At 46.5% G+C, this 16244-nt stretch overlaps 1 protein-coding gene across 5 annotated transcripts in view; it reads right to left on the bottom strand.

Moving 5' to 3' along the window:
- Positions 1 to 16244, bottom strand: part of ZNF410 (zinc finger protein 410) — a 1181063-nt gene that overhangs the window by 29676 nt on the left and 1135143 nt on the right. For all 5 annotated transcript variants that reach the window (XR_011283761.1, XR_011283762.1, XM_069637659.1 and 2 more), the window contains one exon: positions 389 to 521. Coding sequence is in view for 3 of the 5 variants with exons in the window: in XM_069637659.1 (XP_069493760.1) it covers positions 421 to 521 (101 nt within the window). In the remaining 2 variants the exon portion in view is untranslated. The remainder of the gene's footprint in view (positions 1 to 388; positions 522 to 16244) is intronic.

Genomic DNA, 16244 nt, shown 5'->3' on the forward strand with positions numbered 1-16244 from the left:
TTCAGTATACACTCTTTGTGTAAATTCCTGCAAAAATGATTTTGTGTGTGTGGAGTAATGTTAAAAAATAGTTAATGTTTGCTTTCTTATGATAAACATCTGGTTTGTGTGCATTTACCCTTAAAGAGGTGGCTCTGTAATGCCCAAATAAGTGGAACATCTAGTCACCAAGAATTCCACTGAGAATTGTGAACAGACAAGAGCTTAAAAAGGTACAATGTTTGTCCTTCAGAGACACTAGAAATGAGGGCCTGCTGCATAAGGTAATAGACTAGGATATTGAGCTACCACCCCCAACATCCATTTTCAGACATCTTCTGTTCTTTGCAGGTTGACAACAGGAATAACATGCTATAAACAAAAGGACCAACATTTTTTTCTCACTGACCTCGGAGGATCTCACCACAGAAAGAAGGGCACTCAGCTGTCGTAGGTTTGGCCACAAGTACTTAGGGACATCATGTGATGAGTCAGATGTAGAGTTTCCTGATCTGTTTGCTGTGAGATAGGAGAGGCTGACACTGCACAAAGAATTGAAAACAAATAAATAATCTTACTGTTTGCAGACAAAACTAACAAGCAAGTCTCCATGGTTTAAATCTTCACAACCCACAAGAGAACTATCCTGTTAGCATTTTCAAAACCAATACTGCCGCAGAATTGCTGTGAAAAAAACCTTCGAGGACAGGAAAAAGTTCAGTCAAAAATCTAAACTTAACTTTTTTGAAACGTAGGACAAGTAGTGGGCGGGAATTTAGAATATATGGGTTATTTGGTTCAAGTACAATTAAACACAAAAGTTCGACAAGCAATAGAATGTCCACAAAGATAAAAGCAACACTACATCTACTTATTTATCAAAACATATGCATTAATTCAAAGGTACTAAAAGGGTAAGTGAAGCAATATTTACACATATATAAAACACAACATGGTATCCAGATTGGAAGACACCACACTTTAGAACTCCCACAGTTTAAGTAGTGACATTGTAACAATAACCTAAAGAGGTAGGAAAGATATTACACAATATCACATAGGCTTTATAGGATTATAAAGGTACACCAAGTCTTCAGCTTTAAGCATTATCAAGTCCAAACCCTATTCTAGAAACAAGGTTCAAGAAACAGTTCTGATTACTTCAGGATAGTTTGTAATGTTAGACACAGTTGTCCCAAAGGTGACAATGGGCCCGATGTTGCTGTGGTCTAGAGTCAGTGCAACACTTTTGTATTATAGGTAAAATGGGCTTCCTGGCTAGAAAATATTAAGGAGGACTCTAGGCATGATGCCCAGGCTCACATTTCACCAGCAAAAACATTTGCAGATAACTGCAGGATTGGACTTTGTAAATATTGGGATGAATGAGAAAGAGGGGAGCTTACAAAAAAGGTATGCACCATTGCCCCTCAAACCCCGATCCACAAAGTCAACCATCTCAGGTATGTCAGACCCGTTGGGGACAACTTCATGACCATCAGTCTGGCTTCAAAGCTGCCAGAAGCACAGAAACGGCTCTCCTTGACATCTGTGAAGACCTGCTCTCCAACCTTGACTCCAACACCCCATGTGTCCTCATCTTGCTTGATCTCTCTTCTGCCTTTGATACTGTCAACCATGCCATCCTGCTCAACCGTCTCCATGATAACCTGGGTATCACTGGTCAGGCTCTGGCGTGGCTGACCTCTTTCCTCTCCGACCGACCCTCCCAGGTCCAGCTTGGGTCCTTCCTCTCTGATATCTTTCTCTATACCTGTGGTGTCCCCCAGGGATCTACTCTCTCTCCCTGGCTGTTCAACCAATACCTGGCACTCCTTGCCCACCGCATCTCCGCTCTCTGCCCCAATTTTCAGTGCTTTGCAGATGATGCCTAGCTCATTTTCAGGCTACCCTCGGCCTCCTCCTCGCCTTCCCTCATCTCTGACTGTCTGCTATCCAGGAGTGGTGTGCCGCCAATGACCTCTGCCTTAATGCCAGTAAGACTGAGATTTTACTTATTGGCACACCCACTCCCTCCTTCCCTGCAGCTCTCTGGCCGGTCTCTCTTGGCCCTCTTCCTGCTCCCATCTGCAAGGCCAAAAACCTTGGGGTCATCTTCGACTCGACACTCTCCTTCACTCCTCACATCTCTGACGTCTCTAAGAAGTCACACTACCAGCTAAACCTCCTCAGAGGTATTCTTCCTTTCCTCTCCTTCCCCCAGAAGCTCACCGTCTCCAGAGATCTGGTTCTCTCTAAGCTGGACTATTATAACAGCCTCTATCTAAATCTGCCTGCCTCTACTCTCCGCCCTCTTCAACTCATCCAGAACAGGACTGCGAGACTTGTCCTTGGCTTCAAGCCCAGGGATCGTATCTCTCCAGGATTGAAATCTCTGCAATGGCTCCCAGTGGCTGTGAGGATTATGTTCAAAACCCTCTGCATTGTCCACAAGGCCTTCTGGGGCTTGGGGCTGCAATACCTTCAACTCTCTCTTCCCAAATATCTTCCTTCTCGAGCTCTTCGCTCATCCTCCTCCAACTCCCTCAGGGTCAGTCGCTTCTCCAAGCAATGAGTTGGTGGTAGATCTTTCTCCGGCAGGGGCCTCCCTCTAACAGCCTTCCCGCCTCCCTGAAACTTGAGGAGAACCATCTCCGGTTCCGAAAGCACCTCAAAACCCTCCTCTTTGCTTCTGCTGTCTCTCCCCCTCTCCCCTGTTGACTTCCTGGCTGAAACTGCACTGGCTACCTGACCACCCGTTCTGATCTCGGACCCAGGCCCCACCAATTGCACACCTGCACTGCCTCCCTGGCAAGCCCTGCACCTGGGGACTGTTATTCTGTATCCATACATACCCCTTACCGGCACTTATGCTTGCTCTTCCCTTGCTTTTGCCACCATCTGGCTGTTTTATTTATCTTATTATTCTACTATCCCATGTACTGCACTCCCCCCCCCCCCCTCGTTCCCTCTCGCACTTTTCCCTTTCCCCCTGCCCATGCACTTGCACGATCCGAATGACACCTGGCCTAGTAAGATTGTTTTCTGTCTTCCCCCTGTTTCCCCATTCCTTGCCTCGTCGCGCCTCGAAACACTTGTGTATAGGCGCGTTATAAATGCCATATCATATCATATAACTACTCAGGCGGTTGTACTTGCGGTATCCAGAGGAGAACCTCCAATATGTTCTGGAGGTGATGGGAAGATATGCAGATATGTCTGGTATAGCGATGAATCCTCAGAAGTCTAGCATGTTCCCACTAGGTGGGTATAAGGGGATCCCCCTAGAACAACTACAGTGTTACAGGTACCATGGGCAACTAGCACATTTCGTTATCTAGGAATAGACATTTACCATGCAGTAGAAGAAGAACACAAGCGCAACACAGAAGTAGCTATCATGAAAATTGAGAATTGCATGCAGTTCTGGGTTAAGCTGCCCTTAGTAATGATGGGACGCAGCGCATTGTTGAAAATGGTGGTTTTGCCTAGGCTCCTGCACTACTTTGGTAACATCCTGTACTTGATACCCAAGACGTTTTTTAGTAAATTGGCTGGTATGTGTATAGGGACTTCCTGTGGCATGGTACGCGGAACAGAGTTGCCCTCTGGAAACTTCAGAATTCTCACGAGAGGGGGGGGGGGGTATAAAGTTGCCCAATTATGAAGTTTATTACATAGCGAGTCAGCTGCAATATGTGGCCAAATGGCTCTCAGAAGAGGTGACTACCGAAACCAGGCTGTTCCGATGGGTCTGTGTCCCATTCTATTTGAAAGAGATAATATGGTTGCCCCAGGCTGTAATGGACGGGCGCCCCAAGATGTTGGGGCTTGGGTGGAAAGTGTAGAGAAGGGTCTGCCAACTGATGGGAAACCCGTGTCCGTGCTCTCCTCTGGTACCACTGGTTGCGCTGGCGGGGGGAGAGGAGCAGCTCAGGAAGACAATCAGGAATCACTGGGAGTCGGCTGGGATAGTGACACTGGGGGATTTTTGGCAAGAGGGGACCATAAAAGATTTTGAGTTGCTGGGAGCGAACACCGGGTTACATACTGGCCAGTATATCACGTACCATAGACTGGTATGGGAGCTCAAGAGAATGTGGTCTGAACTGGTTCTTGAGGAAGAACCAGATGCTACTATAGACACAATATACGATATAGCGCAAGGGGGACACGAGATATCTAGGATATACGAGCTGATGATGTCAAAAGTGGGGAAGGAGCTAGCGCATTTGAGAATGGAATGGGAAGAAGTGGTGGGTAGCCCGATGGAGGATGGGATGTGGGAACGAGTCCAGGGGTATCACAAGAAAGTGTCGAGAAACGCAAGACTTCAACAGATGCAATTGTATATTACGCATAGGGCGTACCTGACACCCCAAAGGATAGTCAAGTTCAAGAATGCAGGACGGCAGGCATGCCCTAAGTGCGATGAGGAGAGTGCGGGCATGGTGCATATGTTCTGGTCATGCCCGGTTATTGAGTGCTTTTGGGGCGAGGTTGCACGCAAACTGGCAGCAAAGGGTATAAGGATTGTGGTGGATACTGTATGGGCCTGCTTGCTAGGGGGTTTCCCTAGACCACGAAAACTTAGACATGTAAGCAAACTGAAAGATCTGGCATATGCGCTTGCGAAGCGGAGAATTGCTATGGGGTGGAAGACATGCCACAAACCACGACTGGAGATATGGTGGGGCGATCGGCAGAAATGGGCGGAAGCGGAAACAATGGCAATGGCAACAATGGCAGGAAGCAAGCAGCACTGGGGGGGGAGGAGGAAACTGAGACCCTGATGGCCTGGAGATTGCTCATAGCAGAATTATTCGGGTCAATACAAGACCCTCCAGATCTCATGGCGAGAGATACCCACCACAAGAGGTGAGAATAGAACATTAATAGGAGTAGGCTCGGAACGGGGGGTGGGAAAAGGGAGCAGTGAACACGATTGAATGATGCATAAGTATAATGTTATCGCATACACTGCAGGTTTGGTTTGTAATGTTTGTTTGTTAAAATATTAATAAAAGTATTTATAATAAATAAAAACAAACTACTCAAGCGGTTGGCTCTGTCATTGAAGGTTTAGGGGCTGTGGTTACAGAGTGCTGTTTCAGTGACAGCTTTGACAACTTGATTTGGCAGTATTCTGTTCCCCGTCAGCAACCTTTCAGAAATGGGCTATCAACTGACTGAACTTGACTGAAGATAAAAGAAGAACTCTGGGACGATTCCCACAATGTTTTAGGTTCCCCGTGTCACCTCAGGCATGGATAATAGTTGGAGTGACCACGCACAGGTCAGCAAGCAGAAGGCTCCTTTCTTCGTCAGAAACCACCACCATCAGAGAGCTGAATGAGGTTCTCTTCCCATGATGTGGAGATCTGTGGGACTTCCAGCCTCAGGGGTAGATGAGGTGTGTGCAATGAAGGAGTCCACGCTCCATAGGATACACGCCACGTACAAACACACCAAATCTTATGGGCTCCAGAGGACAAATTCAGCAGAGCAGGACTAGAGACTAGTTAGACCCACTAGACAAAGGGAGGGAGGCACAAGGCAATATTGGCATAAGCAGTAGTCCTCCAGGGTCTGGCTCAGGTACAAGGATGACACACACAAGATTTGGTTTAGTGCATTGGTATTGTCTGCAGCACCCGCCCAAGCCACTTTCAGGCATACAAAAGGGCCTGCTTACCCTGATTCCGGCAGAGCCCGCAAAGTGGAATGACTACATATGGCCATGCCCTACCGATGCACGGGAAGAAGACAACCACCAGGTCAGGAAATCACAAGAACATATCCTAAATGACATGGTTAGCCACACTGAGCACCATCTTCCACAAACCTGTGGAATGCAGTAAATAAATCAGCACAAATAAGTTATCTGTGGCCAGTCTGCCTCAGCTTCACCAGGTATAGAAAAATGTAAGGAGAAATGGGTGAAGAGGTTCCCCCTGCAATATTATTCTTATTGCATGCAAGGGTGCTTTACCATAGATGTACATGGGGAAACTGCCCGTCCTGCACTCGTAGTCTTAAAGACTAGCCAGTGCCCCCAAACAAATGTGTTAAGCTAGGGAATGAGGTTGGAAAAGACCTCCTCCCCAAAATGTCAGTATAGAACCACAAAAACTGACAGCATAAATGTTGGGGTTTAATTGAAAGACGGGAAAGCTGCAAAAAGATAAGATTTTCCTAACATGTTCTAACAACCCACATGAGGAGAGACTGCTGATAGAATCTTGTGCTGCTTCTGCAGCTGTACTCTCCTACAGCCCCAAAGAAGGGGCAATTGCACTGCATGTTGTAAACCACATACACACTATCCAGTGTGCACCTAAATTGAACACATAACTCCTACCTTTCATCTCCTTACCTCCGCACTTTCGGCATTGTGTCTGTCCCTGTGATGAGGAACGGCTGGAGAACTCACTGTGCAGTATTAATTAGAAAAAGTGGCAAGACACATGCGTAGCATTACACCCTCACATGCACACTCCCATACCCAACAGAAACCTAAATGCGCACAATGCAGTTAAACTCTCTCAACACAAAATGTCAGGAAGTCTGGTGGCTGGGCATAAACTGCACAGTTTTCACCCTCACGGCACCTCATAGTAGTTATTGTGGCTTTCACCTTCAGTTAACCCTGCCTGGTGGGAGGCCTTTATTAGGCAGTTCTCAACAAGTCTCTGGAGAACAGCTGGTTAGGGAAAATTTAGTTTTCTTGAAGAAAAGTGTTTATATTGGTTCAGAGTAGTTGTCCTTAATGTACCCAAAGCTGGAGTACACAAACCAAGACGGCGGCACCGGCATGTGCCCACCAGATGGTGCGTGGGCACCCGAGACCTAGGTGGGGAGCAGCGCAACATGACTAACTACCATTCAATTGTTCACCTTGAAATGACAGGGCGTGTCTCTCCTGGAAACCAAGAAGGGCCCCCATAGAAGATGGACAGCTGTCATGGTCTGTTACTGTGTCGCTTGGGGGTCATCAGCAACAGATTTCTGGACCTCTGGAAAAAGAGTCACTGCAGCATCTGGTAGGTACATGAATTTGACAGGGCATGCAATGGGTGAGCAGGTCCTGCATTGCTTCTCCTCTGCAGACTCACGCGAGCGAACAAGGAAGAATTCACACTGAGATAAGTGTCTCATTGTCAGTAGTTCAGACACTATTTACCATCAGGCAGCAGTGCAGCTGAGAGTGAAAAGGACTCATTCACTCAAGTTGATGTATCTTATGCAAATTGCTTATTTAGCGTAATCCAAGAGGCCTGGAAATAAGGAGTCTAGTTTTTGCTTGGAGAATAAGGAATAAAAGAAAACCAGGGGAGCAGGTAAGGATGAGGGCAAAGGAAAAAGTCATTTAAAGACAACTCGATTAATGGGAGCAAGAGGGAGAGAGTGAGGATTTAACTGAGAATCAGTGGATCTAAAAGGACTAACCATGAGGAATTAAAGATACCTTGTAAGAATGTACAGAATAGTTGTAAGGTAGGGATAGATATTAAGAATAGTTACGAAAAGTAAACGCTCAAGTAAAAGCCCCGACCAGGTATCCTAGAACTCCAATAGCAGCCACCACAGACCCTCACCACTACGAGACTGGATGGTGGGGACTGATCGACCCAACACAAAGAATGAAGAATTGGGGTAGGAAGGAAGAGAACAGCTCACTGACCCCAGCTGCAAGAAAATAGAGGACAAGCTGAGTTATAAATAGCGACACAGCAATACAGAATAGTGAATGTGGAAGAAGGCACAGTACACAATGAGGTTTCTAGAGCCATTGATAAAGCTAGGGACAATGAAGTCTGTTATGGTCAGATCAAAGGTCAAATGAGGAGTACGTGTGGTAGAGTCCAGATAAAGTCCAGTGAGGGAATCTGTGCATCCTGCAACAAGGATGTAACCGTTTGTTCCTGCGAGCACGTGGACAGTGGAATGTCCACAATCGCCAGTCACAGTGCGGACGGATAGGAGAAGTAACACAAGGGAATTCCCACAAAACTAGGACACAGCTAGGTGACGCAGTCCAAAAAGTTAGTAATGAAAAGCAGCAATCCAATGCATTGGCAGAAGATGACCACTAGGAAGAAGCAAAGTAGAAGCCAAATTGATAACTGTTGAGCAAGATCCAAGAAAAGTGAAAAGAAAGTCTAAAGGGCAATCCGAAGTCAAACTGAGGAAAGAGTGGATGCAGATGCTTGTGAGGGTAAATAGGAAAAATGTGTTGAGGAGCAATAAGCTGCTGTTTTCCAGATTCTTAAACGCTCTATGATTGATGAGTGCATGTAAACAACAAAACAGCTGATTAGAAAGTTGTAGTCTGGATTACCCACCGGGAATGGGCTTGCAGCCAAGAACATGAACAGTACACATTACCTTAGTATGTGACGATCACCAGTACCATATGGGTAAGCAGAGGTGAAGGAGGACCCTGAAAATGACCAAATGATAAAGATCTGACAGCACCAAACTACTGATGACAAATTTAAAAGTTGCTCAGAGTAGACCTCCAAGCTATTATCTGCGTCACCAAGCAATGTCTTGTGGGGTGGATAGTGTGATGAATCTAGCAAGGTCATCACTACAACCACTGCATGTGTCTTCTCTCATGTGGCCAGGGGAAGGCAGCCGATTCCTGACCCTGGGGACGGTATTATGTGGGAGGATCACACAGGAGGAGACTCATCAGGGGGAATCAGTGACCTCTTTAACTCATTATTCCCCTATTCTCCCTGGAGCATTGATGCCATATTGTAAAGTAGGGCAAACCAATGAACTGCTAGGCAATCCATTATGGACTTCAAGATCCATAATGTCTGTGCTACTGGGACGAGGAAGAAGGATCAGAGGTGCTATTGAACAGAATGTGCAGTCTAGTTGTTGTAGAGCAAAGCACCTGAGCGGGACATTTAAACCCAAGAATGAGCTACAGCTGAGCAAAGACGCAGATGGAGTAGTAGAGGAAGAGACAGTCTGGAGTGCTGGGATTGCCACAGAAGCAGAGTGCCAGCTGAAGCCGACGCAGGAAGAGAAGGTGTGCGAGATTGCAGAGTGTGCGCAGCAGGAATCAGCGTCGTGGACATCAACAGGAGAAGCAGCCCAGCCGTATGGGAGACGTACTCCCAACTTGACGTGAGCTGCTTCAGTTTACGGGAGGACGCAGAGACCAACACAGCTGGCAGAGCTCCAGAGAAGAGGAGTGCAGTCGGCTGAAGTTCTGCAGGAGCTGGCAACAGAGTAGGCAGAACGCAGAAGGTCGACTGCAGCAGCAGAAAGTGAAGCGGCGACGCCAAAGAAGACTGTTGACATGGCCTGAAGTAAAATGTGACCCAAGGGTGCTCCGAGCAGGACGTTTGGCAGTAACCAACAATGTTAAATACCAAACTCCTAGTAAAGAGGCGACAAGCGCGCAATTCCCACCTTTATGGGATACTAACTTGGGGAAACCTGTAACCCGCATTGCCAAGAGGCTGTAAAGAAGCAGTACAAAGGCGACAAGGGCGCAATTCCCCTTTTATTCTATACTAACTTGGGGAAGCCTGTAACCCACATTGTCAAGAGAATATAAAAGGAGGCAGCAATTGTTCAGTCCTCCTCACATTGAAAGGGGCCCCTAGGGGACCCTGATGTCTATGGAAACAAGGCGGGTCGCCACACACGATAGAGACATCAGACACAAGGTCGTATTCCCTAGGGTTTTATTGCAAAGCAAAAGTCTCAGTTGGCCAACTCGGTCTCAACGCCCCGCGACGTGCATCTCTAGACCTCGAGGGACGCAAGTGAGTGAATTACGTACATCTGTTACATATATACAAAATGCATATGGAACAATCAGCTATGACATGTATAACACCTCTCTTCATTGGGTTTCTTTGAACTATGACACCTTCAAACATCTATTCTAGTAACAATTTGCAATTCGTGAGTGCGTAGGCATCTTTCGGTTATTGAATAGAACATGGCGCTTCTGTTCTGGGAAGCGAACTACATACAGAGGGAGTTGCATTCCAGACCTTGCTATCTATCAGGTGCTATTCGTGTCCCGGGAGCCGACATGTTCTAGCGGGCTCAGCAAAGGGGGGCCGTTAGAAAAGCATAATTCAAGCCTTTAGCGGTATTATTCTAACATATGCTACCATATAATGAGACTGGCTGGCAGCTGTGAAATGATTAAATGCCCTGCGGCTCTGCTTCAAGGCTACATTAAGGAGGGAGCCGGGCATTCTTCCTGGCGCTGCCTACGTTTGTGTTTCAGCGAAACTCTTGTTATCCTCTCGGCCCTGTGGCCTTGTCCTTTTCATATACAGACAACAATGTTCCACAGTCAGGCAGTCTAAGTGGAAAATATACTGTGAAGCAATAGGAACAGAAAGCAATGAGCAATGGTTAGAAAACAAAATGGCGATTCTTGTTACATCAAAATGGTCGTTCATTGGAAAACTCGAAAACCTATATTCTGTCGTATCGTGCATGAGACGGTTGGCCCACGGCCACCAAAATGCGTTTGCGGTCTCAAATTATATTTCTAGACTGACAACATGGGATACTGGTGTGGAGAACCTTGGAACAAATATTGCCACTAAGACCAATTGTAAATGAAGGAGTTTCCTACATGGCAGGTGAGTAAACCAGGAAAGAAGATGTTTTGAAGAAGTGTGGTTGTAGCAAAAAGGTGTGGTGGAAAGAACGTGTTAACTCTGTTATTTTTGGCAAACTGTTGCATCACCAAAGGTAGTTGTGCTATCCTGTCAAAAGTATTCCATTTGAAGAATAAGTGTGATATGCTAATAATTGCTTTGCATCCTGAGGAAAACAATTGCCTTGGTTTATGAACTTGTGTTTTCTAAGAGAGACATTTGCTTTACCAAGAAGGATGCTGTGGAGGACAACAGTTGCTTTGATTATTTATTTTAAACTTATTTTTATTAACATTTTAACTATAACAACAATACGCCCCAAAAAAGACACATCTTGACCCAACTCCTCCCTCCTCCCAGGGCAGCGATTCAGTATAACTCTTCTTTCGCAACAGTTAGAAGCTTCTGGTCTGGTGTTACATAATATTCAAAATTCTCAAGTTATGCAGGCACCATTGTTGTACAAAGTCGCCTTTCAAAAGGTCTACAGCACTGCCCAATCTCGTTGAAAATGTTCGTATTGTCCTTGCACGATATACGTCATCCATTCCATTGCCACAAACCCCCACAATTTGAACAACTAAGTCCCTGACCGTTGGTGATTTCTTCTGCTTCCACGCACTTGCAATAACCAACCATGCCGCAATCATCATTAACATGAAAGCTTTGCTATGTTTATTAGTTAACTGATGCATCCCCAGTTCGAACAACCCACACATCCATTCCCTAGGCGTCAGAGCAACATGGGAATCGCTGTCTTCACATGGTTCACAACATCATCCCAAAATGTCCTCAGCATTTGACATTCCCACCACATATGTCTCCAATCCCCTTTCTTACCACAAGCTCTCCAGACTTGCTTCCGTTGTTGCTGGGAACATTGCGTGCAACCTTTCCAGGGTATAGTGCCACTGAACCATGTTCTTATACCACATTTCTCTAATCAGAATCGACCTGGTTAATTTGGGGATCTTTAACCAAACATGTGACCAGTGTTCTCTAAGTATTTCCATTGCCAAGGTGTTCTCCCATTTTTGCATGTATCCCCAAGTCTGCTCCCTTTCCCCTTCCCTCAATAACCCATATACTTTAGAGACCATTTGTCTATCGCCTGTATGCGTGGTTATACATTTTTCAAACCCTGTAAATTCTCTCCCAACTGCTACCATTCATCCAGATGCCCTTATCCAATGTCTCAGCTGGTAATATTCTAACCTATCCTTTTCCATGACCAAATAGCTTTTACTCTCCTCAAACGAACATACTTCTCCTCCCTGTACCATATCCCTAATTTCCACACAGCCCACAGTTTGCCATTGTTTAAATGCTCCCAGCACCATCCCTGGACTAAATTGTGGGTTCCCAAACATGGGAGTAAACGGGGATGGGCGCGTAGACAACTTCCCCCTTTTCCAATAACCGATCCCATACATCACATACTACTGGTAGCACCTGGCTTAGCTGCATGCTGGGAGGTCTATCTCGCCTAAACAACCAGAGAACCCCTTCCAACGCCCCCGCCACTGCTCTATCCATCCTTGCCCAAGGCTTTGTAGTATTTCCCATAAACCACTTTTTGACCACCCACAGCTGCGCCGCTTCAAAGTATTTCACAAAATTTGGTAAACCCATTCATCCGCCCTCTCTAGGAGCCATTAGCGTACGTAACGACCATTTCCCCAAATCCTCCTTAACCTTTTTTCAAGTAATAGCAGGTAGTTTTCGTCATATAGCATGAAATCTTTTTAGTAATACTAACCCCCAAATATTTAATGCTAATATCGGCCTCTTTGAACGGAGAGTAAGGGGGAAAGCCTTCATTTGTATGGTAGTAAGACCTCATTCTAAAATCTCAGATTTCCCCATATTAATCTTCAATCCTGCTACTTTCTCTATACCTTCCAATTCTTCCAGCATTACCGATATTGGTTGTTCTGGATTAAGCAAAATTAGCAACATATCATCAAACGCGGCAATCTTATTCTCCTCCCTCCGAAAGGAATACCTTCAATCTTTGACCTCTGCCTAATTTTATGCAGAAATTGCTCCAAATACATTGCATAAAAGAGTGGAGACAGCGGACAGCCTTGACGGGTGCCTCTACCTAATTCCTATAGTGCCGGAAACATGTCTGTTAATCGCCAAACATATCGTGGGGTTCTGATAATTCGCCTGAACCATCTGTATGAATTTAGTGCCAATGCCCATTTACCCCATAGCTTAGAACAAAAAAGGCCACTCAACACGATCAGATGCCTTCTCTGCGTCCAATGCTATCAACACTGAGGGGATTCGTTTAACATTAACTTTTTCAATCAAATTAATCACCCTTCTTATATTGTCTGAGGTCTGGCGACCTATAATAAATCCCGACTGATCAGCATTAATTAAACCCGGAAGGAGTAGTGATAATCTTGCTGCTAAAATACCCGTATATATCTTTGCATCGATATTCATTAAGTCGATAGGTCTATATGACCCACATTGCGTCAAATCTTTTTTTTTTTAACCTTTTGTTTATTGGCAGAAAGTTAAGACAGGAATAGCACATTTGCACAGATATATACAAAAATCACAACAACAGCACAGTTAGGAATTATATCATACATTTTGAGACGGCTCCAGAGTGGGGGGGGGGGGGGTATTGACAACTCGAGAGGAGGCAAGATGTTTAGTGTTTATGGTAGTGTGACAGGCTGATCCGGCGGGGGAGCGGGGCCCCACTCAACCTCATCTTTATTGTTCAGATAAGTGCAGAATCCCGTCCACACATTCTTTGGACGAGATGGCATAGGCAAGGATCTGATATACTCCTCCTCACAGGTTTGTACCCAGGTGAGGGCCTTCAACCACATTCCAAAGGTGGGGGGAAAGCGGCGTTTCCAACCTTGTAAGATACATCTTTTAGGAACAATAGCACACACATTTAAGAATTTAGACATTTTTTAGCATTATCTCCAGACCATATTCCAAACAACAGGGCCAATGGGTCGAGGTCTACTGGGGACCCAATTATCTCTGTGAGCGCTCTCGTTACTTCCAGCCAGAACGCCCTCAGCGCAGTACAGGACCAAAACATGTGCATATGATCTGCCTCTTCAGAGTTGCATTTCGGGCACTTGTGGGTAGGGGCGCGTGTGAAGTTCGCTACTCTGAGCGGTGTGTAATAGTCTATTGAGTAATTTATATTGTATGCAGCGGAATATAGCACTTAGGGAGACTGCGCGTGTGTGCACACCTGTTGTGCCACATGTCATCAGTGATTTCCATTCCCAGCTCTCTGGCCCAGGCTTCCCGTGGTTTGAGGGACGTGTTTTCTCGCTTTGTTAGCTGCATTTTATACAGGGAGGACACTATAGCCCTACTACCTGTGGAGTTTGCTATATATTGAAGTTCGGGCGCATCTGGGGGCTCGTCTGGGTATGACGGCCATATTGCGTGGACCGCCGCCCTCAGCCTAAAGTATTGTAATAGCTCAAGCGCTGAGTTAGAGTGCCCGGGTCTCCATGTTTGGGAGGTAATGAATTTACCATCTGGATATAGTTCTGCGAGTGCTCGGTATCCCAGGGCTTCCCAGTGTTGGATGAAATGATGATCGTGTGTGAGGGAGAGACCTGGGAATTGATGCAAGGGTAGCCATTTATAGTATGGGCGGTGCCCTTGTGCCGGGTTCAAAATCATATTCCATGCTCTAATCGTAGTGGCTACAGGGTCTGCAGGTGCTTCAGTCTGGAACGTATGATGTAACAGGGTCATAATGTTAGTCCCGTCCCCCGCCAGCTCCTCCAGTTTGACGCATGGAGGTGGGTTCAGGTGTGTATACCAATGTGTGGCGTGGTGGGCCTGTGCCGCAATCCAATATAGGGTTAGATCTGGGGCTGAGAAACCCCCTTTATCATAGGGAGGGGTCATATGTAACCACTTTTTGCGGACTGTCCCTGAATGCCAGAGGAACTGGGCACACGCAGCGTGGAGTCTCTTAAAATATTGCTTCCCGGGCCAGACTGGAACATTAGCAAAGATGTAAAGGAGCTTACGGACCGCAATCATTTTGACTAGTGACAGTCTGCCCGCCAGAGACAGAGGGAGGTGGCGCCATTTGAGCAGCTTAGATTCAATGTGCTGTGCCGTTGTCTCATAATTATCAGCCAGTAAGGAGGCTTTGGTCAGTGAAACTTGTACCCCTAAGTACCTAATGCCTCCCGGGGACCATCGTAGGGGAAATGCACATGTTGGCTGCTGGGTTGCCGCGGTAAGGGGGATCTCGGATTTAGAGTAATTGATGGTAAAGCCAGAGTATGTTCCTATTTTGGTTATGTCTCGGATAATCGGGTCAAGATGCGTGGAGGGGTCTCTGATATATAGAAGTACGTCATCTGCATACAATGAGAATTTCTGTCGTGCCCTGTAGGCGAATACCCTTGCGAGTATATCTGTCCCTGACGTGATCTGACATGGGTTCGATGGCAAGCGCAAAAAGGATGGGGGAGAACGGGCATCCCTGATCGGTGCCCCTGTGTAACACAACGGGGGAGGAGATGATGGAATTAACAAGCACCTTGGCCCTCAGGTTAGTGTATAACAATTTTATGTAGGAAAGCATGTTTCGGTCCTATTGCCATTTTTTCCAGCACAGCCCATAGGTATTTCCAGGAAACCATGTCGAATGCCTTCTGGGCGTCTAGTGTTACCGCCACTGCGTCCGCCTTTGGGTCAATTCTGGACATTATATTGAATAATCGGCCTGGAACAAATCCGCTTTGGTCTGCATGGATCAGATGGGGCATAAATGGGAGGAATCTATTCACAATTATTTTGGCAAAAATGTTCATGTCCGTGTTGATAAGTGGAAGGGGCCTATAGGATGCACATTCATCTGGGGGTTTCCCACGGTTTGGGGAGAACCGTGATTAGGGCTTCCCTTAAAGAGGGGGGGGAGGGAAGAGTAGCCAATCGAAGGGATTCGGTACAGACCCCGTGCAATATGGGGGCTAGGATAGCGACGTGTTCACAGTAGAACTCAGATGTGAGCCCATCGGGACCCAGAGCCTTATTTTTCGGAAGGTCAGAAATCACCTGGACTATCTCCTCCAGGGTGAACGGGATGTCAAGTTGTTCCCTGGTACTCTGGGAGATGAGGGTCATAGGGATGCGTTCCAACATGTCGTCTAGATCTTGAGCATTGTGTTCTGGTTGGGGGCAATAGAGCCTAGCGTAGAAGTCAGCGAAGATGTCAATTATGGCCTGGTCGGACCAATGTCGTTTGCCTTGTTCATCTAGAATGCTATCTATCCGGGATCTGCCACCCTCCGCACGTACCAATTTGGCCAGGGTTCTACCAGGTCTGTCCCCCTCGCCGTACCGTCGGGCAGCCACGGGGCGAGCAAGATAACGCACCTCGCCCAAGGCGTGGGATTCAAACTTTTCTAGTTGTGTTCTAATTTCTGCAAGGGTGGCCGGGGTTGGGGCGGAAGCATGTTGTTGTTCTAGGATTTTTAGCTTCGTTTCGGAGCCGTGTAGGGCTTGCCTTATGGCTTTAAGGACCCCAGCCTCCCTCGAGATACACATTCCTCTGATGTAAACTTTAAATGCTTCCCAGCGGGTCCCCTCAGATGT

The sequence above is a fragment of the Ambystoma mexicanum genome, chromosome 14, assembly GCF_040938575.1.
Source record: "Ambystoma mexicanum isolate Mex_15411 chromosome 14, UKY_AmexF1_1, whole genome shotgun sequence".
In the NCBI taxonomy this organism is placed as follows: domain Eukaryota; kingdom Metazoa; phylum Chordata; class Amphibia; order Caudata; family Ambystomatidae; genus Ambystoma; species Ambystoma mexicanum.